We start from the raw sequence: 20917 nt of genomic DNA on the forward strand, positions 1-20917 counted from the left end.
GCTGCTGGTGGATTATGAACTGCCGACCTTTTGCTTAGCAGCCAAGCATTTAACCACTGGGCCACCAGGGATCTGCACCTTGGTTAACCTTTTGCCGTCTAGTCTATTCTAACCCATAGCAGGCGCGCTCTTAACCACTGCACAAGCAAGGCTCTTTCAGTCCTTCCCTAAACTAAAACCCAAACCCAAACCCACTGACGTCGAGTGGATTCCGATTTATAGCGACTCTGTAGGTGTGCTGTTCGAATCTGCCAGGCGCTCCTTGGAAACTCTGTGGGGCAGTTGTACTCTGTCCTACACACACACACACACACACACGCACACACACACACACACACGCACACACGCACTCACACACGCACACGCACACACACGCGCGCGCGCTGCCGTCGAGTCGATTTCGACTCATAGCCACCGTATATAGTATAGGCCAGGGTAGAACTGCCTCACAGAGTTTCCAAGGAGCTCCTGGCGGATTCGAACTGCCAACCTTTTTGTTAGAAGCCGAGCTCTGAACCACTGCGCAACCAGTCCTCCTTGACTACTGTCTTCAAACACAGCCACTGGGCCTTCTGTACGGCTAGTTTTCAAACATGGCTGCTTCCAGAGGGACATGGAGAGTACGGCGCAGACATATTACCTCCTAAAGCTATGCCGGAAACGCCCTATTCGCGCTGACCCTCGCCGCCGCCGTCGTAAGCGGACAAGGTTTCTGCGCGACAAGTCGAGAAGTAGTAGCTGTTCACGGAAGTCGGTGAAACTTCTCCGAACTCTTCGCGGTTCTGGAGTAAAACAGAGATTGGTGTGTGTTTTTGTCCTTGGAATTGGGCTAGGTAAGTGTGTGGACGTGGTGTCGTGAGGACACATGGAGTTCCTGAGAGGAGCGCAGGGGTGGAGGTGCTTGAGGGAGTCCAGTGGCTTTGGGTGAGCATGGCTTGAGCACTTCTGTAAAAAGATTAAGGCTGTCCCGACTGTCAGGGTACGGAGTCTTTGCGGATCTCTCTGCTTATAAGGGGATGGTGTTTACCATGAATGGGCTGTCTGGTTCAGGATTTAATATGGGGCTGAGTGAAGTTGGAGTCGGGGGATGGACTTTGTACGGCAGTGTCTGGTCCACGTTTCGCTTTAATACGCGTCTGAGGTTGATCTGTGTCTGGTACAGAGGCTGGTGAGGCAGTCTGCTTCCGTAAAGATTACAGTTCTACTCCGTTCTGTAGGGTCACTTTGAGTCGGATTCGACTGGATTGCAACGAGTTTAGTTTTTTTTTTTCTTTTCTGGATGTATATAAAATCTGCTTAGGGGTTTCTTGAGGGTACTATCGCTTTTAAACAGGCAATTCCTTGAATCTCTTTTTCCATGTAGGTGATCATATTGTTTGAAAATAACCTCAATTTTCCATCCTACTTTAATATTTATACCTTGTGCTTATCATGATATATTATTATTGGCTCAGCTCTTCCATACAAAGTCGATATGTAAGTTGGTAGTTTTTGCTACGATATCTTTGTCTTGTTGCCCACTTACAAAATGCACTTGCTGTAATGTTTATTCAGGATGTAGGATCATATAAATTCATCCAGGATTTCAAGTTTAATGAAATAAAGAGGTTCGAGGTTTTATTTCAAGAATAAAAACTGTTTATTTTATGTAGATCATTTTTCCTATTAATTCCTTGTATTGTTTGTGCCACTTCTCTTTTGATCTCTCTCAAAACGAATGTAAAAAATGGCTTCAGGGCGTCATCGCACCTCCTTGTCTAACTTCACAAAGGGAAAGAGAGAGACTCAAGATCAGCAGCATCAACCCAGAGCTGATTCCTATGAAGTGGGGGTCAGATATATATCAGTCTCCCCTTACTAGGAGGATACATTCCAAGACTCCCAGTTGGTGCCTAAAACCGCGGATAATACTGAATCCGCAGATAGTGCTGAACCCTATGTATACTATGTTTTTTCATATACACGCATACCTATAATGAAGTTTAATGTCTCTCATGGATTGAATTGTGTCCCCCAAAAATATCTGTCAACTTGGCTAGGTCCTGATTCCAAGTACTGTATGATTGTGTAATCTGATGTGATTTCCTTATGTGTTGTAAACTCAATCACTATGATGAGGTTATATGTCATCTCCTTATGTGTTGTAAATTCTATCACTGTAATGAGGTTATGCTGATGAGGTTTACAAGATTAGATAGTGTCTTAATCCAATCTCTTTTGAGATATAAAAGAGAGATGTGAACAGAGACACATGGGAACCTCATACCACCAAGAAAGCAGTGCCAGGAGCAGAGTGCATCCTTTGGACCTGAGGTTCCTGCTCTGAGATGCTCCCAGACCAAGGAAAGACCGATGACAAGGACCTTCCTCCAGAGCCAACAGAGAGAGAGAGTCTTTTCCTGGAGCTGATGGCCTGAATTTGGACTTATAGCCTACTGGACTGTGAGAGAATAAATTTCTCTTTGTTAAAACCATCCACTTGTGGTATTTCTGTGAGAGCAGCACTAGATGACTAAAACAATATCTAAATTAGGCACAGTTTCAAGGATAGTAGTTTTCTTCTTACTGTAGATCTGAGCAACTTCAGCATATGATTTTTCTTTCCTTATTAAGTCGAAAACTTTCACTTTTTCACATATCACTACTCTTGCACTTTGGGGCCATTATCAAGTAAAATAAGGGTTACTTGAACACAAGCACTGTGATACCTCTACAGTCAATCTGATAACCAAAATGGCTACTAAGTAACTAATGGGCGAGTAGCATATACAGCGTGGATATGCTGAACAAAGGGATGATTCATGTCCTGGGTGGGAAGGAGTGGGACAGTGAGGCATTTCATCATGCTACGTAGAAGCGCAATTTAAAATTTATGAATCGTTTATTTCTGGAATTTTCCATATAATATTTTTGGACCACAGTTGACTACGGGTAACTGAAACTGTGGAAAGCGAAACTGCAGATAAAAGGGAGGACTACTGTATCTCCTTTCTCCAACCTTTTTACCAATTTTGACACCAGCTGTGCCTCCCACAGCACTCTCTACCCCTCTGTTGGTTCAATAATTGGTTGCAGTGGGCACACAGAACTCACAGACTAGACTCACAGTTTTGGGGTTTATTAGGGAAGTAACAGGTTACAACTGAGGATCAGGAACGACTCAGGATATAGTTCTCTGATCAGGACAGCCTCTTCTCAGTCATGCTTGTGGGTGGGCCTCTGGTCCTTGGCCTCTTGGCTTCCCAGCCCCTCAGCTTGACCTCTGCCCTGCTCAGGCAAATGTTACAAAGCTCTTTAGCTCTGCCAGTTATTGCCCAGGGGCACCCCAGTCCGCCAGGAAACCTCCTGTCTGAAGGCACTCAGCTCTTTTACTCCTTGGTTTGACATGCCGTCTGTGGCTACCTTTCTCTGTGGGCCAGGAAACCCACCACACCATCTTGCACTGGTCTCCTCGTTTTGCTGCTGCCATTTCTTTGCTGCTGCTTCTCATCATCTTACACCATCTCCAGTGTTACAACTCTTTTTGTCTGTCTCTCTTTCTGCTGGGTCTAAGAGGTTCTCAGCATTGGGACCCTGTGTCCAAAGGACTCATTCTATCCTGTCTCTTCTTGATGCTAGTGAGCTTCCCTCCTTTCCCGTCTCTGAGATGGCTCATTTTAAGTCTAACGGATGGCAAAACTGACCAGTCCCCTCATTAGGGTTGCATATACTTTATTTGCGTGGTCCTATTCCTGCAAGTGTTCCATGCACCTTATTTGCATTGTTAGCAAGCTGTCCATTCCCTTTGGTGGACCACCCAATCACTTTTTGGGAGTTATAAGACTATGCATGGCTAAAAGGGCTATATTAAGTAATTCACTTCACCATGAATGTATAATTTATTGATTGTTTCAATGAACAAGCTTTTTGTATTTTTGGGCTCTTCTAGTCTTTAATTTTTCTAAATTTATCCTTTTTTTTTTTAATGTACAACTGTACAAATAACTTCAAACATAAGAATCAGCACAAAATCAATTCCTATGAGGTGGAGGTCAAATGTACCACAAATTTCCACATACTCCAAACTGCTGTACCACTCCATCTCAGACACTGGCTGCTCTCCCTCCCCTCAGCACTCTTCCCTCTCCAATTTGGGTTCAGCAAATTGCTGCAAAGTCTCACTCAGGAACTGTACTTACTGTTAAGTGGTTGTAAGAAAAGCGTTGTCAGAGCATCTGGTGAAATAAAACTTGCTTTCCCAAATTGATACAGTATCTTTTGTTCCAATCCCTTAATGGAGTTTTTGGCATCTGTATCTCTTATCGGATATGCAAAGCCCTGTCCAGAGTAAGTATCTATTCCTGTGAGGACCCATTTATAGCCACTTTGTGCCTCCAGCATCATTGGTCCAATATAATCAACTTGCCAGCTACGTGCAGGGCCTTCTCCCTGGGGAATCTCTCCCATAGCCATCTGCGACCTCTGTCTTTCTTGCTGGCAGACAGAACAGTCCTTATTGGCATTTTGTGCCTCAGAGGGTGCAAGACGGATGTGCCTAGATTCAGCTTATCTCTGCGTTGCTGCATCACCCCCATGTCTGCTCATTTCATGGACCCAGTTGGCTGCCTTAAGTGAGCATGCCAACAGATCGACTTGCTGATTCGGTTTGCCTTCCAGTCCAGGAAGGAACTTTTGTTTCTCATGGCTGTAAAGTTTTCTGTGGGCACCAGATAAAGGGACAGTCAACAGTATTGTGGGCCTCATGTTAAGGTGATTGCCAGGAGCAGCAACATCATCTGGGCCTAGAGAAAATGTATCACTCACATTGAATTTTCCCTTCAGCCTGCAGATCCTTACTCCCCAGCAGCAAGAAAACCAATTGAAGGAAGGAGGAAGAGCTTGCAGAATTTGAGTACTGTCATTTCTGGGGACACCCTTCACAAGAGACTGAGATTTCTGAACAGAAATTTAGAGCTGATCCAGAAAACACAAAGACAGAGCATCTCAGTTGCTGGTCATGTCTCAAGAACAAAAGAAAACGATCGAGGCCCAGGTGACTTTTGGTTGGTTTTATGCTTTCTTTGTTCCCTAATGAATTTGTAGAGGTCTGTAAAATATCAGTTCAGTTTATCTCTAAAGTATAAATTTGGAAAGTAGGAGCTAGACAGAATTAAACTTAGACTCTGACTTCAACATCCGACAAAATAGGATCAGGACTATATTATTCATGAGATTAACACTAAATTATTGACACTGAACATGATATGTGACTAGAGGATCCTGTGGGTTACATTAACTGTCAACTTGCATTTAATTTATTGCTCTGGCCAACACAAGAGAATCATTTCAATTTAAATGATATTCCCTGTTTTTTGAGGAGAATGGAGATTATTTTCTCCCAGGATGTCAATATTTCATGGTACTTTTTCTGAGTTTCTTTGATGTTTGTTCCTAGAGGTGATGTGGTGGATGATGTCCTGAACAGCAGCATTCTCATAGATACAAAAGCAGGTTTCCTATGGCTGCTTCTTCCAAGATCCTTCCAGTGCAGTGAATTACTTAATATGGCCCTTCTACCATAGAGTTTATGAGTCCCACACAGTAATTGGGTGGGTCTATGCCAATAAGGTGGTTGTTCCCATCCAAGGGGATTGGACAGCTTGCTGCTAATGCAAATAAGGTGTGTGGAACCCTTGTGGGGGGTGGGACCATGAAAATAAGGCGTATGAAACCCTAACAAGGGGATTGGTCAGTTTTGCCATCATGCTAGGCTTAAAGGGAGGCAGAGAGAGGGTAGCTGTAACATGGAAGACAGTGAGAGACAGCAGCACTGCAGTAGCAAGAGTGATAGATGGCAGGAACCAGGAAACTGGTGCAAGACAGCTGCAGTGCACTTGCTGACCCACAGAGCTAAGAGTTGTAATGCTTGCTCAAGAAGGCTCTGAGCAAGGCCTGTCAGCAGAGGGTGAGAAGAAGCTTTCCTGCTCAAGAACTGTATTCTGAATTGTTCCTTTTACTTCTGAGTCATACTCCATTACTTCACTAATAAACCACTTAACTGTAAGTACAGTTTGTGAGTTCTGTGAGATGTTGCAACAAATTATGGAACCCAAAGGCCAGACCGAGAGTATGAGGAGAGGGAGAGTAGTTTATGTTAGAGATGATGGAAGGGTACAGCAGTTTGGAGAAGCTGGACATTTAGGACATCTTTAACCTCTGCCTCATAGGGACCAGCTTTGTGCTGATCCTTATAAAAAAAATCAGTTCATTTACTCCCTCATAGACCCCTGTGAGAATAGACCAAGCCAAGTCAGTGGACAGCGGAGATGAGCACATGTTAGCCCATGGACTTAGCCTCATGGTGGTCTAGGTTTATTTAGGAATTAAACCTAAACATACTTGTTAAGTGGAAGCAATGCACAGCTGTCAAATGATTCTCAATGAACTAGTGTTTGAGTACAGATCTGGAAGCAGGGAGTAGCTCTGTGACCTGCACACACCATTTATGACTGTTTTATACCTGAGGTTTCACATCTGTAAAATAGTGATGATGATAATGGTGCCAATCTCATATAGTTATTGTGGAGATGAAATTAGTTAATGTATTTAAAGCATTTAAAAGAGTGTCTAGTACATGATATAAAAGAGCATCCAATGTCCCCAGTCTTTCCAATACTTGTTATTAAAGTGTTATCAAATGTCATACCTTTCAACAATCTGCATGGTCACGTAGTTCCCTGTCTTGCTTTCTTTTGTATTTTTCTAATAACTGGTGAGATTGAGATCTTTCTTGTATTGGTCAGTTAAATTATTCATTTTCTGGAATTCTTGTCCATATCCTTTGCTCATTTATAAATTCTAATTTGTCTTACTGATTTAAAGGAATTATTTATATGTAATGTGTATTGATCTTTTTTGTAAAAATCTCCTTTGGAAAATATTTTTTCTAAACTGTCGCTTGTCTTTTCCCATGCAGAAGTTTTAATTTTAATTAATTTTTAATTAAAACTTTGTCGTAAAATTTCAGATTTTTCCTTCCCCTGGCTTTTGACTTATAAAAATGGTGTGGCAGTGGAATCAGAACTCCTCTGACTTCACAAGGGGGAGAGAGAATCATTATCAGCATCAACATCCCAAGGCTGATTCCTATGAAGCAGAGGTGAAACATACCAACACCCTCCAACCTTTTTTTTTTTTTTTAACCAGTTATGACACCAGCTGTCCGTTTCACGGTACTCTTTACTACTCTGCTGGGTTTAATAATTCATTGCATTGGCCACACAGAACTCACAGACAATACTGACAATTGTTGGGTCTATTAGGGAAGTAACAGGTTACAATTCAGGATCAGAAACAACTCAGGATACAGTTTTTCTATCAGGACAGCCTCTTCTCAGCTATGACCTCAGGCAGGGCTCTCCTTGACCCTCAGGCACTCAGGCCTGTTGGCTGGCACAGCCCAGCCTCTGCCATGCTCAGGCAAGTGTTAACAAAGCTCTTTAGCTCCACTGATGAGTGCCCAGATGTGCGCCACTCTGCCAGTAAGTCTTGGCCTGAAGGCACTCGGCTCTCTTGCTCTGTGGGTTGGTGAGCCTAGCTCCGCCACATGCTTGGAGGCATCCCACTCCATAAGCAAGCCTCCTGCCTGAAGGCGCTCAGCTCTCTAACTCCGTTCTCCTGCCAGGTTCCTGGTTCTGCTGCCTCTGCTGTTGCCGTCTCACTGTCGCTGCTTCTCAGTGTCTCTCTGTCTCCTGGGTCTAGGAGCTCTCAGTGCAGGGATCCTTGTTCCAAAGGACGTGTGCCATTCCATTCTCTTCTTCTTGGTAGTAATCCGATCCCCCCTTTCCACCTCTGGGATGGCTCATTTTAAGCCTAGTAGGATGGCAAAACTGACTGATCCCCTCATTAGGGTTCCATCCACCTTCTTTGGGATTCGGGTTCCATGCACCTTATTAGCATGATCCCACAAAATCATTGTGTAGGAGTCACAAAGACTGTGGCTAGAAAAGCCATATTAAGTAATTCACTGTACTGCATTTGTGTCATAAATATATTCTATATTTTCATACTTTTTTTTTTTTTTAAGTTCTTTGAATTATCTGTTGGTTCCCACCAAAGTGTTCCAACATTGTAGAGGCTTAAAAGAGCTGACATTTATTATATCGCAGCTTCTGTGGTCAGGAATCCAGGCACAGCATCTCTTGGTGCTCTCTGCTCTTTGGTCTCTCACAAGACTGCAGTAAAGTTGTTGGCCAGAGCTGGGGTCTGATTGAGGCTCGAATGGGGAAGGGTCTGCTTTCAAGTTCACTTGGTTGTGGGCAGGATTCAGTTCCATTAGGGCCTCAGTTCCTCACTGTGTGTTGGCCAGAGGCAGCCCTCAGGTACTTGGCATGTTGGCCTCCCCAACATGGCAACATCCTTCATTAAAACCAACAAGATGGGAGTGACATATCTAATATGTAATCTAATCGTGGAATGGCATTCCATCACCTTTGTCATTTTATTAGATAGGAGCAAGTCACAGGAACAGCGCATGCTGAAAGAGAGGGAACTATATAAAGGTGTGGATATGATCACGGGACTATCTTAGAATCTGCCTGCCACAGGTCTTTCATTCAGTAAAAAATTATTTTTGAATGCAGAGTGAGGTCTTTGGATGTTGCTTCTCCCTTACTCTACTTTCTGTTTTGGAAGTTAACGATGGGCATGTGTTAAGCCATTTTTATTCTACCCATGTTTACTAACCTCGTTTTTACATTGTCTCTCACTCTCTGCTACATTTTCGTTAATTTCTTAGACTGTAAATTACAGCTGATCATCTGTTTTAGTGTATTTGATATGCTGTAAACTTGTGCGTTAATATGCATACATGTGTATTTGTCGTTAATGTCTATATCTAGGTGTTTGTGTGTGTATGTATTTATTTTTCCCAAATCCACCCAATTATCTTGTCTCTTGTTCTTTAAAGATTTTTGATAGTTTCTTTAATTCCTTTCTACGGCTTAATGTATTAACTTATTAAATGTGTCATTTCTTGTAATTTAGATAACCTGGGGTCTTTTCTCTGTAGATTCTGATACTGGCTCTGAAGGCTCATGTTGAATATAGGAACATGTTTTATTCTCCTGGCTGACACTAATATTTATCTGTTAGCATATAGGTGATCAAATACACATATTCACGTATGTATACATATATATACACACATACACTCACGTATATCCACATATATACAGATACATATATATATTCACACATTTGTATGTGTGTGCATGTGTGAATGCGAGATGTTTCTAGCTTAGTAAGAGGATTTCACTGCTACTTATTATAGAAACTTCTAATTTGATGAATGGATGGATGATCGAATACATACATTCAGAATATTTGTTAAGATTTTGAGTCTCTTACAAGGTGTTAAAAAAAAAAAACACTAGACATGTAGTTGTAGCATATGTAGAAGAAATCAGCAGAACAACTTTCTTCACATTTCACATATCATCAGAGGGAAATCAGTTCATGAAATGGAACCCTGTTATTACAGGAATCACTGACATTCAGCGACGTGGCTGTGAAGTTCACCTGGGAGGAGTGGCAGCTCCTGGACTCTGCTCAGAAGGACCTATACCAGGACGTGATGTTGGAGAACTACAAGAACCTGGTGTCCTTGGGTGAGGACAGTTCCCATGGGTCACTCAGAGGGTGGCCAGTGACCTTTCCTTTCTCACCTGTTGAAAGCTTAAGAGTGTCTTGTGGTGCTTTGAAGTGGTAGATTCTCAGTCCGCTCTGTGCCCCTTAGACAAATAAGTGTATTCTCCCTACTCCTGAGAGAAAAACCTTTACTTCGTATATTTGAATATTGTTTTTTCACAAATATAGCATTTTGCAGGCTTCACAAATCCAAGGCCAATTTAGTTTGTCTAACTGCTTTATTTGCATTAGCAGACTGTTTGATCCCTGCATGTACCTTATTTTCATAGTCCCACCCAGTTATTTAATAGGAGTCACAAGACTATGCTAGCTAGAAAGGCTATATTAAATAATTCACTATACCACAAGGTCAGACATACCTCCGCTATGCAATCTTTTTACCAATTCTGACGTCAGCCATCCTCCCCACGGCACTACTTCTCTGCTGAGTTCTATAATCTGTTGCAAGAGCCACGCAGAGCTCACAGACAATACTTACTTAAGTGGTTTATTAAGGAAGTAACAGGGTGCAACTTGGGATCAGGATCAAGAAGCATGTAGGCAAAATCTCCCTTCAGTGCAGACAGCTCTCTCAGCAACTCTTAGCCGTGTAGGCCTCCTCTCTGCCCTCTCAGGACAGGCTCCTCTTGACCCTTCCATTTGTCACCACCAACTCTGTTGCATAGTCCCTTCCAGGCCTTTCGTCACTGGCTTTGCCACTGCGCCCATTCTGGGCCTTTCGCTGTCTTCAGTGTTACATCCCTTGACCCCTGTTACAGCTCTTTTAAGAGGTTCCTTAACCTCCTGTCTGTCTGACTCTTCTCTCTTCTCACTTTCTTCTGCTTCTTCCTGCTGCTTCTCTTCATGTTTCTTTCAGTCTGAAAAACCTCTGTGTGGCTGGCTGTATATATACACAACTGTTTGTCAGTTTCAAGACATAGCCCCTTCCAGCAGGGGCCACAAGCTGACCAATCCCCTCTCTGTAGGCCACAGACACTTCATCTGCAGAGTAGATTATAGTCACTTCATTTGCATAGTCTGTTTACGGATCCATGCAATGTGTATACCAATCACAGGGCAGGCTGCAGCCCAGGACCAGACAAAAAGTATCAAACCACAATTGTGTACACCTTCCCCAGGAAATGTCAATCAACCTGGACAAAAGTAACAAACCCTCTGAGGGAGAAAAAGGTAACTCCTCAGGGTTTAGGGGAAAAATCTCTCAAGCTGTTTTTCCAAAGAACCAAGGCAAAAGGCCACGTAAAAGGAACTCATTTCACCACAGCTTTGGAAGTCACATTCTAGTCAGAGAACGCATCACAACTGTGACGGGTGCCTGAGGCTACATAACAGTGTCTCCATGTATCCCTCTCCCATGTGAGACCTCCTCTTTGTAGGAGTTTAGAGAAAAATATACCCTTCTATCTCTTCTGTGATCATATCCCTGTTTCTTTGACATCTTGATATTTTTATTTGTATAGGTTTCTGCTTCATAGGGTTCTTCAGTGTTTAACTTCTTCATATCCTTCCATCACTCTTGCTGTGAAATTCTACCTTCCAGGCCCTCTCCAAAGAGAGAACTCTGAATTCATAACTGTTCTCTGAGTACAGTGCGTTCCTTCCCCATTGGGAAATACTGATTTCACTTCCTAACATGCAGCCCCACCTTGGATGTTGTACCCCCACAGTAAATTGGTCTCTTATTGGGCTTTTATCTGCTTCCTTACTTCTTTTTCCCCACTCTGAGGTTCTGTTAAGGTCATCATTTTCTTTTCTTATTTGTTCTCTTAACCCTTTAACGATTCCTCCATTCTAATGAATTACCCTCCTTTGCTTCCCTAGAGGAGGCTGTCAAATTGACATCTCCCTTGCTATCATCTAACAAACTTTTTCAAAATATATTTTACTCACCTGAAGAAACATTTCTTACATCCTGCATTCTCAGTTCCAGCATAAACTCCCTCATAACTGTTGTCTACTTCAGTTTAACTCTCTGTATATTTAATAATTCTGATCTTTCTCCTAGTTCATTGTAAATGTTACCACTGTGTTCACTTCGGTTCCTCAGGGGCTTTTCCCATTCTAAAGCTCTAAATGTTAGAATGATTCAAACCTTGGTGTTCCTCTAATTTTAATGTACATGTTCTTTTGTACTGTGAACGTGATCTTCTGTTCTCTGTCCTTAAATCATTTTTATATAAAGTTTTCTGAATTCTTTCCTCCAGCCAAGGTTTTCTCAAGATTTATGAATCTTTCTGAGATCTTCATTTCTGTACTTGGGTATTTAATAACCATCTAGAAGTTGATACGCTTCAGAATGTTTGCTTGAACATTCTGCACTTCAGTGATATCTTTATCTCATTGATAGACATTGCTTCCCATTACTCAAGTCAAATACTTAGCAGCAACTCTAAATACCTCAATTAATAGCCCACCCCAGTGAGCCTTCTCTTCCTCCAAAATGTATCCTCACTTCCTCCACCTCTTCCCAGCATCTCTTTCAAACCACGTTTCACAGCCTATGGTTATTTTCTTTGTCTTTCGTCACTTTTATTAATGATTTTTACTGAAGGATAATGTAGGCTTTGTAAACATAAGGAATATGTTTGTGTATTTAAAAATGGCATCAGGGTCATCTGATCTCCTCTAACTTCATGAAGTAGAGGAGAGAATCACCATCAGCATCAGCCCAAGGCTGATTCCTATGAGGTGGAGGTCAGACATGCTTCCTCTTCAACCTTTTTACCAATTCTTACACCAGCCGTCCCTCCCATGGCACTCTCTACTTCTCTGCTGGTTTTGATGATTTGTTGCAATGGCCACATAGAACTCACCATAATTATGAATATTGGGTTTATTAGGGAAGTAACAGGTTACAATTCAGGATCAGGAACAACTCAGAATACAGTTCTTCAGACAGGACAGCTCCTCCACCGTGCCTGCAGGCAGCCCTCTCCCTCGGCCCCTGGATCCCTTGGGCTGGCCTCTGCCCTTCTCGGGCAAGTGTTACAAGACTGTTTAGCTCCCTGGTAACTACCCAGAGGCACCCCGCATCACCAGGAATCCTCCTTCCCAAAGGCACTCACTCTTTTGCTCCATGGGTTGGCAAGCCTACTGTAACCACCTTGCTCTGTAGGCTAGGAAGCCCACTGTACTGTCTTACACTGGTCTCCTGGTTCTGGTGCCAATGTTTCTCTGACACTGATTCTTGCTGTTTTGTGCCATCTCCGATGTTACGACTTTCTGTCTCTTGCATGTAGGAAGTTCTCAGCACGGGGACACTAGGACCACAGGATGTGCTCTGCTCCAGTCTCTTCTTGGTGGTAGTGAGGTCCCCCATTTCCACCTCTGGGATAGCTCATGTTAAGCCTAGTGGGATCACAGAACTGACTGGTCCCCTCCTTTGTTAGGGTTCCATCACCTTATTTGCATGGTTCCACCTCCACAGAGGTGCCACGCACCTTATTTGCACTATTAGCAAGCTGTCCAATCCCCATGATGGGCCCCAAGCACCTTATTTGCACAGTCCCACCTGGTCATTTGGTGGGTGTCTTAGTCATCTAGTGCTGCTATAATAGAAATACCACAAATGGATGGCTTTAACAAAGAGAAGTTTATTCTCTCATAGTCCAGTAGGGTATAAGTCCGAATTCAGGGTGCCAGCTCCAGGGGAAGGCTTTCTCTCACTGTTGGCTCTGGAGGAAGGTCCTTGTAATATATCAGTCTTCCCTTGGTCTGCGAGCATCTCAGCACAGGAACCTCAGATCCAAAGGACGTGCTCTGCTCCCAGTACTGCTTTCTTGGTGGTATGAGGTCCCCCATTCTCTGCTTGCTTCTCTTGGCCTTTTATCTCTTGTAAGATAAAAGGTGGTACAGGCCCCACCCTAGGGAAACTCCTTTTTCATTGGATCAGGGATGTGACCTTAGTAAGGGTGTTATACAATCCCACCCTAATCCTCTTTAACGTAAAATTACAATCACAAAATGGAGGACAACCACGCAATTCTAGGAATCATGGCCCAGCCAAACTGATACACACATTTGTGGGGGGACATAATTCAGTCCATGACAGTGGGAGTTACAAAACGATGATGAGAAAGACTATATGAAAGGGATCCATTGCACTGCAGTGTAATACCAATACCTTTACTTTGTATATGTGAAATTTGTTTTGTCCCAGGTATAACCTTTTGCATTCTCCACAAACCCAACTATGCCTGGTGTATAGTTGTCATTTAGTAAGGATTTGTGGAATGAATGACTCTATCCCTTACCAGTTTGTATTAGATGGCTCTCCAGTCTCTGTCGTCTACTATTCACAGTGATTTACTTGTATTTTACAGTCTCTACAAGTTCCTCAAGGCCTTCTTTAGGAAGTGGCCAAATCTGTATTTATTTGTTGTCTATGATCTAACCTTGTTTCTATACTAACTGCTTTTATCTTTATTTGTTTATATTATTGTGTGTTTACCCGTGTGCAAGGAACATTAAATTTATTTACATTCGTACCATAGGGTTGTCACTAAAGAACCACTTTACATCCAAACATTTTTTAATCAGTTTATTCCTAATGGAGATGATGAAAGGAGTCACTGTTCTGTTCTTTCCTAGAAATCTGGAAAGTTGATGATCATCTACTTGGGCCCTGGCAAAATGAAAGCAGGATGGACGGAATGGAACAATGCGATGAACATAATATATTGGAAAATATTGTTCATCAACACAAAAGTCTTTTTCCTTTAAAGCAAAATCATGGTATGTTTGACTTATATGAAAAAGCTACGAGATCAAATTTAACTTTAATCAACCAGAGCAGAAGCTATGAAGTGAAGAACTCTGCTGAGCTTAACAGAGATGAGAAAACCTTTCTCCATGCTAACCCTGAACAATCTGGTACTGAATCTAAATTCCCTGAGAGTCAAATATCCAACACCGAATCCCAGCTCTCTAAGTACCAGAAAACTCACAAGATAGAGAAACCACATGTATGCAGTGAATGTGGTAAAGCCTTCATCAAGAAGTCTTGGCTCATTCATCATCAGATAATTCATACAGGAGAGAAACCTCATAGATGCAGTCTATGTGGGAAAGCCTTTTCTAAAAAGTACAAGCTCACTGAACATCATCAAAGAACTCATAAAGGACAAAAACCTTATGAGTGCACGGAATGTGGCAAAGCCTTTCTCTATAATTCACAGCTCAATAAACATCAAAAAATTCATATGGCAGAGAAACCCTATATATGCCATGAATGTGGAAAAGGCTTCACCGAGAAGTCATTTCTCATTATTCATCAGCGAACACATACTGGAGAGAAACCCTATATATGTAGTGAATGTGGAAAAGGCTTCATCCAGAAGGGAAATCTCATTATTCATCAGCGAACTCATACTGGAGAAAAACCCTATGTATGTGGTGAATGTGGTAAAGGCTTCAGCCAGAAGTCATGCCTCATAGCACATCAGAGATTTCACACAGGAAAGAGTCCCTTTGTGTGCAGTGAATGTGGTAAATCTCTTACCCAGAAGGCAAGTCTCATTAGACATCAGAAAAGTCATAGAAGAGAGAAACTCTTTCAATGCAGTGAGTGTTCAAAAGCTTTCCTCACAAAGCACAAGCTTATTATTCATCAAAGAACTCATACAGGAGAGAGACGGCATGGCTGCGACGAGTGTGGAAAAACGTTCCCCTACATGTCTTGCCTTCTTAGACATAAAAGAAAACACACAAGAAAGAAACATGTAGAATCAGACAAGGTGGAAAACCCTTCTGCAGCGAATCACACCTCATCACCTACCAGTGATCTCATTCAGGACAAAAACCCTGTTAGTACAGTGACCATGCAGATGCCCTCTGTGGCAACTCAAACATCAGTAAACACCAGTAGGCTCCTAACAAATAGAAACGTAGTCCTTGTGGGACAGCCTGTTGCCAGAAGCGAACCATCAGGAGATAACAGAGAATTTGTACAGCAGAGAGTCCTTCTGAATGCAGTGAATGTAGTAGTGCCTGTAAATGCAGTGAATGTGGTAGTACCTTCAGTGTCCAATTACATCTTATTTTATATTCCACAAAACCCGTAGGATAAACTCGGATACATTTCACTGTGGACTAGTGATTAGCAAAAATTTCTGCTTCCTTATATAGCTATAAAGTGTATCATGAAGGAAATCATGAATGTAGGAACTGGGAAAGCCTAGTAAGCTTATTGTACTTATGTGCGTGATGTTGTTGGTATGTGCTGTCAAGTCGATTCTGACTCATAGTGACCCTATATACAACAGAATGAAACACTGCCTGGTCCTGCACCATCCTTACAATCGTTGGTATGCTTGAGCCCATTGTTGCAGCCATTGTGTCAGTCCATCTCGTTGAGTGTCTTCCTCTTTTTTGCTGACCCTCTAGTCTACTTACCATGTTGTCCTTCTCCAGGGACTGATCCTTCCTGATAATATGTCCCAATAGTCTTGCCATTCTTGCTTCCAAGGAACATTCTGGTTGTACCTCTTCCAAGACAGATTTGTTTGTTCGTTTGGCAGTCCATGGTATATTCAATATTCTTTGCCAACACCACAATTCAAAGACGTCAGTTCCTCTTTGGTCTTCCTTATTCATTGTCCAGCTTTCACATGCATATGAGACAATTGAAAACATCATGGCTTGTGCATTGATATCAAGACATTATCTGATTTTAACCAAAACTCATGCACATTGATTGCTGTACTGTGTCAATTAAATGAATGAAAGTCTGAGTTCATGTCAGTGGACTAAATAAGTAATGGGAATTTTGAAAACAGAAGAGATCATTGGTATCTGGAGTGTTGCTTCTTTTGTTACTTGCCATGGAGTCAGTTATAGCTCATGGGGACCCCATGTGGTATAAATGAAAAATCACTTAGGGGAGAAACCTAAGGTGCAGTATTGGATTGGTGGGATTTGGGCAGATATACGTTAGTTCAGATTCCCCAGATCAGTGCGATGGAACAATTGAAAACCAGAATGTCTGCCACCAGTTTTGGAACTTTATATTATGCAGAGGGACCCAAGACACAGTACACTTAAACTGAGTCTATTCAAGATTGCAAGGAATATTTGTCACATACTACCTTTGTACTTGGCCCTATTTCGAGGAGCTGAAGATGCTGTGGTGAATAAAAAAGTCCATGCCTTCTCAAAGAGAACATCGACTTAGTTGGATTATATTTAAGTGGAATCTTGACACTCCAGCTAATGTAGTCAAAGGATGATGCAATATCTACATCAGATTAAATAAATATCGAATAATTGGTAGAAGGGGATTAGATAGAAGTTTCAGAAGTTAGAAAATCCTAAAAACTTCTTGTTAAAGTGGCATATCAAACATCTGACCTACTTGTCTGCAAGGGGGAAGGAGAATTAAGATCAGCAGCTGAAGGCTGATTCCTGTGAGGAAGAGGTCAGACGTGCCTCTACCCTCCAACCTTTTTACCATTTTGACACCAGCTGTCCCTCCCACAGCACTCTCTGCTTTTCTGCTTAGTTTGATAATTTGTTGCAGTGGCCATACAGAACATACAGAACTCAGTAGTCACAATGATGGGGTTTATTAGGGAAGTAACAGGTTACAATTCAGATTCAGGAATGCTCAGGATAACAGTTCTTCAATCAGGACTGCCTCTTCTCAGCCAGGCCCTCAGGCATGCTTCTGTCTGGCCTCTTGGCCTCTGCCCTGTTTGGGTAAGTTTTACAAAGCTCTGTTAGCTCTGCCAGTAAGTGCCCCAGGGGACTGCACTCTGCTGATAAGCCTCAGCCGAAGGAGCTCAGTTCTAGCTCTGTGGGTTGGCAAACGTATCTCCATCAAGTGACTGGAATCACCCTACTTGACCAGCAAGCCTCCTGCTCAAAGGCACTCAGCTTTCTTGCTTCATGGGCCAGGAAGTCCACCATGCTGTCTGTCATCCTGTCAGTCTCCTGCCTCTGCTGCCGTCATTTTTCTGCCATCACTTCTCTCCAACCTCGGGTCTCTCTCTAGGTCTCCTGGTTCCAGGAGCTTCTCAGAGCAGGGATTCCAGGTCCAAAGGATGCATTCCACTCCTGGCTTGTCTTTCTTGGTGGTGGCGAGATCCTCTCCTCCCGCTTCTGGGGTGACTCATTTTAAGACTACTGGGATGGCAAACGCGCTCAATCCCTTTGTTAAGATTCCATACACCTTATTTGCATAGTCTCAGTGTGTGTGAGTCACAAAGGCTGTGGCTAGAAGGGCCATATTAAGGAATTCATTGCACCACACTTATAATGACCATTTCTTGTCAAAATCTAGTTGCCATTGAGTTGATTCCTACTCCTCATGTGTGAGATTAGAACTCTGCTCCCTAGGGTTTTCCGTTGCTGATTCTCAGAAGTGCATTCACTGTTTGCACTATCCATGGATTCTTTGGGTAAGGACTCTTTTTAATGGTACTTAACAATGTCAGAAAACAAGTTAGTTATTTTAATGTCCGTGTACTATCTCCCCATGAAGATTATATGTTCCTTGATAGTTTATTGTGGTAAAATGTGTTTCTTTATGTGGCCTTTTGCCTTGGGTTTTTGGAAAAGCAGCTTGGGAGATCGTAAGAATGGTGTGGCAGAGGCATCTGACTGCCTCTAACTTCACAAGAGGGAGAGAGAATCACCATGAGCATCAACCCAAGGCTGATTCTTATAAAGTGGACGTCAGACATGCCTTTACCCTGCAGCCTTTTTACCACTTCTGACGCCAACCATACCTCCCACGGCACTCTACTTCTCTGCTGCGTTCGATAATTCATTGCAATGGCCACACAGAACTAACAGACAATACTTACGATTATGGAGTTTATTAGGGAAGTAAACATTTCAATTCAGGTTCAGGAACACTTAGGATACAGTTCTTCCATTAGGACAGTCTCTTCTCCGCCATGCCCACGGGCATGGCTCTTTCTGGATCCTCGGCCTCTGCCCTTCTCGGACAAGATTACAAAGCTGTTTTAGCTCTGCTAATAAGCGCCCAGAGGCACCCCACTATGCTAGTAAGCCTCAGCCCGAAGGCGCTCAGCTCTAGCTCTGTGGGTTGGCAAACCTAGCTCCATGAAGTGCCCAGAGACACCCTACTCCTCCAGTAAACCTGCTTTCTCACCGGGAGGTCCATAATACCATCTGCCATTCTCTTCCTGCCACCGTTTCTCTGCTGCCACTTCTCGCTGTGTTCAGTGTTACAGCTCTTTCTCTTGGTCTCCTGATTCCAGGAGCTTTTCAGCAAAGGGATCCTGGTTCCAAAGGATGCACTCCACTATTGGCCCTTCTTCCTTGGTGGTGGTGCTATCCTCTCTTTCCTGCCTCTGGATGGCTCATTTTAAGCCTAGCATGATGACAAACCTGGCCAGTGCCCTTTGTGGGCTACAATTACCTTATTTGCACCAAAAACCAAACCTGTTAGCATTGAGTCAATTCCGACTCCTAGCACAGTCCTACCCAATCACTTGGGTGGGAGTTACAAGACTGTGATCATTAAAGTTGTGTGTCAACTTGGCTGGGCAATGATTCTCAGTGATTTGGCAGTTTTGATGTCATTTGGCAGTTGTATGATGTTGTGATCACATCCTTGATAAAATTTAGTGTAATGTGATCACTTCCAAGATGGGATCTGCTCTAAGCAGCCAGTCACTTGAAAGGGAGTTTCCTTGTGGATGTCGCCTACATCCAATATTGGTGGACTTCCTGCTCGCTCTGAATCTTATAGCTGCCTCCTGTTCATCTGACCTCTGGTTCTTGGGACTTGAGCTAGCAATTTACGTGCCATCTTGCTTGCTGATCTTGGGATTCTTTGGTCTTCACAGCCTGTGAGCAAGAGCCCTGCTGTCTGACCTGTAGATCTTGGGTTCGCCAGCCACTGTGGCTACATGAATTACAGAAGCCTCCAGCCTAACCCACGGACTTGGGAAGTTCCACCCTCTACAATTTTGTGAGCCATTTCCTTGATATAAATCTCTCTATATATATTTATTAACTGGTCTTTCTTGTAGGCATATGAATATTATCCTATCACCAACAGTGTTGCACTTCAGGATAGATCTTGAAATGTTCTTTTTGACGACAAATACAACGCCATTCCTCTTCAGGTAGTCATTCCCAGCGTCATAGACTATATGATTGTATGATTCAAAATGCGCAATACCAGTCCATTTCAGCTCACTAATGCCTAGGATATTGATCTTTATGTGTTCCATTTCATTTTTGACAATTTCCAATTTTCCCAGATTCATACTTCATGCATTCCACGTTTCAGTTGTTAATGGATGTTTGCAGCTCTTCTCATTTTGAGCCATGCCACATCAGCAAATGAAGGTCCCAAAAGCTCGACTCCATCCGCATCATTAAGATTGACTCTACTTTGAGGAGGCAACTCTTCTCTCTTCCCCAGTCGTATTTTGAGTGCCTTTCAACTTGAGGGCTCATCTTCCAGCACTATATCAGATAATGTTCCACTGCCATTCATAAGGTTTTCACTGGCTAATTTCTTTTCAGAAGTGGACTGCCGGGTCCTTCCTAGTGTATCTTAGTCTGGAAGCTCAACTAAAACCTGTCTGCCATGGGGGATCCTGCTGGTATTTGAATACTGGTGGAATAGCTTCCAGCATCACAGCAACACACACGTCCCCACAGTATGACAAACTGACATACGCAACAACTGTTAAGGCCAAAGATGAAGAAATTGAGGATTTTAACCAACTTCTGCAGTCTGAAATTGATTGAACATGCGATCAGGATGCATTGATAATTACTGATGATTGGAATGGGAAAGTTGGAAACAGAAAAAGGATCAGTAGTTGGAAACTATGGCCTTGGTGATAGAAACAATGCCAGAGATCGCATGATAGACTTTTGCAAGTCCAATGACCTCTTCATTGCAAATACCTTTTTTCACCAACATAAACGGTGACCGTGCATGTGGACCTCACCAAATGGAATACACAGGAATCAAATTGACTACATCTGTGGAGAGAGACAATGGAAAAGCTCAATATCATTAGAAAAAGGCCAGGGGCTGACTGTGGAACAGACCATCAATTGCTCATACACAAGTTCAGGTTGAAACTGAAGAAAATTAGAACAAGTGCACAAAGCCAAAGTACAACCTTGAGTATATCCCACCTGAATTTAGAGACCATCTCAAGGATAGATTTGACGTGTTGAACACTAATGACCAAAGACCAGACGAGTTGTGCAAGGACATCATACATGAAGAAAGCAA

General features: G+C 42.8%; 1 protein-coding gene and 1 pseudogene across 4 annotated transcripts in view; both read left to right on the forward strand.

The window, feature by feature from the left end:
- The window catches only part of LOC101349462 (zinc finger protein 432-like), a 58546-nt gene extending 42534 nt beyond the window's left edge, over positions 1-16012 (forward strand). The window contains exons 1-4 of one of the 4 annotated variants that reach the window (XM_023736423.1): positions 645-833; positions 4822-5042; positions 9521-9647; positions 14278-16012. In XM_023736423.1, the coding sequence (XP_023592191.1) occupies positions 9614-9647; positions 14278-15749 (1506 nt within the window). In that variant the 5' untranslated portion in view covers positions 645-833; positions 4822-5042; positions 9521-9613 and the 3' untranslated portion in view covers positions 15750-16012. Of the gene's footprint in view, positions 1-644; positions 834-4821; positions 5043-9520; positions 9648-14277 lie in introns of those variants that run through there. The other 3 variants (XM_023736421.1, XM_023736422.1, XM_023736424.1) reach the window with 3 other exon arrangements.
- Positions 16013-19584: 3572 nt separating this feature from the next.
- The window catches only part of LOC101349717 (zinc finger protein 350-like), a 45456-nt pseudogene continuing 44123 nt past the window's right edge, over positions 19585-20917 (forward strand).

This window comes from Trichechus manatus, unplaced genomic scaffold, assembly GCF_000243295.1.
Source record: "Trichechus manatus latirostris isolate Lorelei unplaced genomic scaffold, TriManLat1.0 scaffold00087, whole genome shotgun sequence".
NCBI lineage: Eukaryota > Metazoa > Chordata > Mammalia > Sirenia > Trichechidae > Trichechus > Trichechus manatus.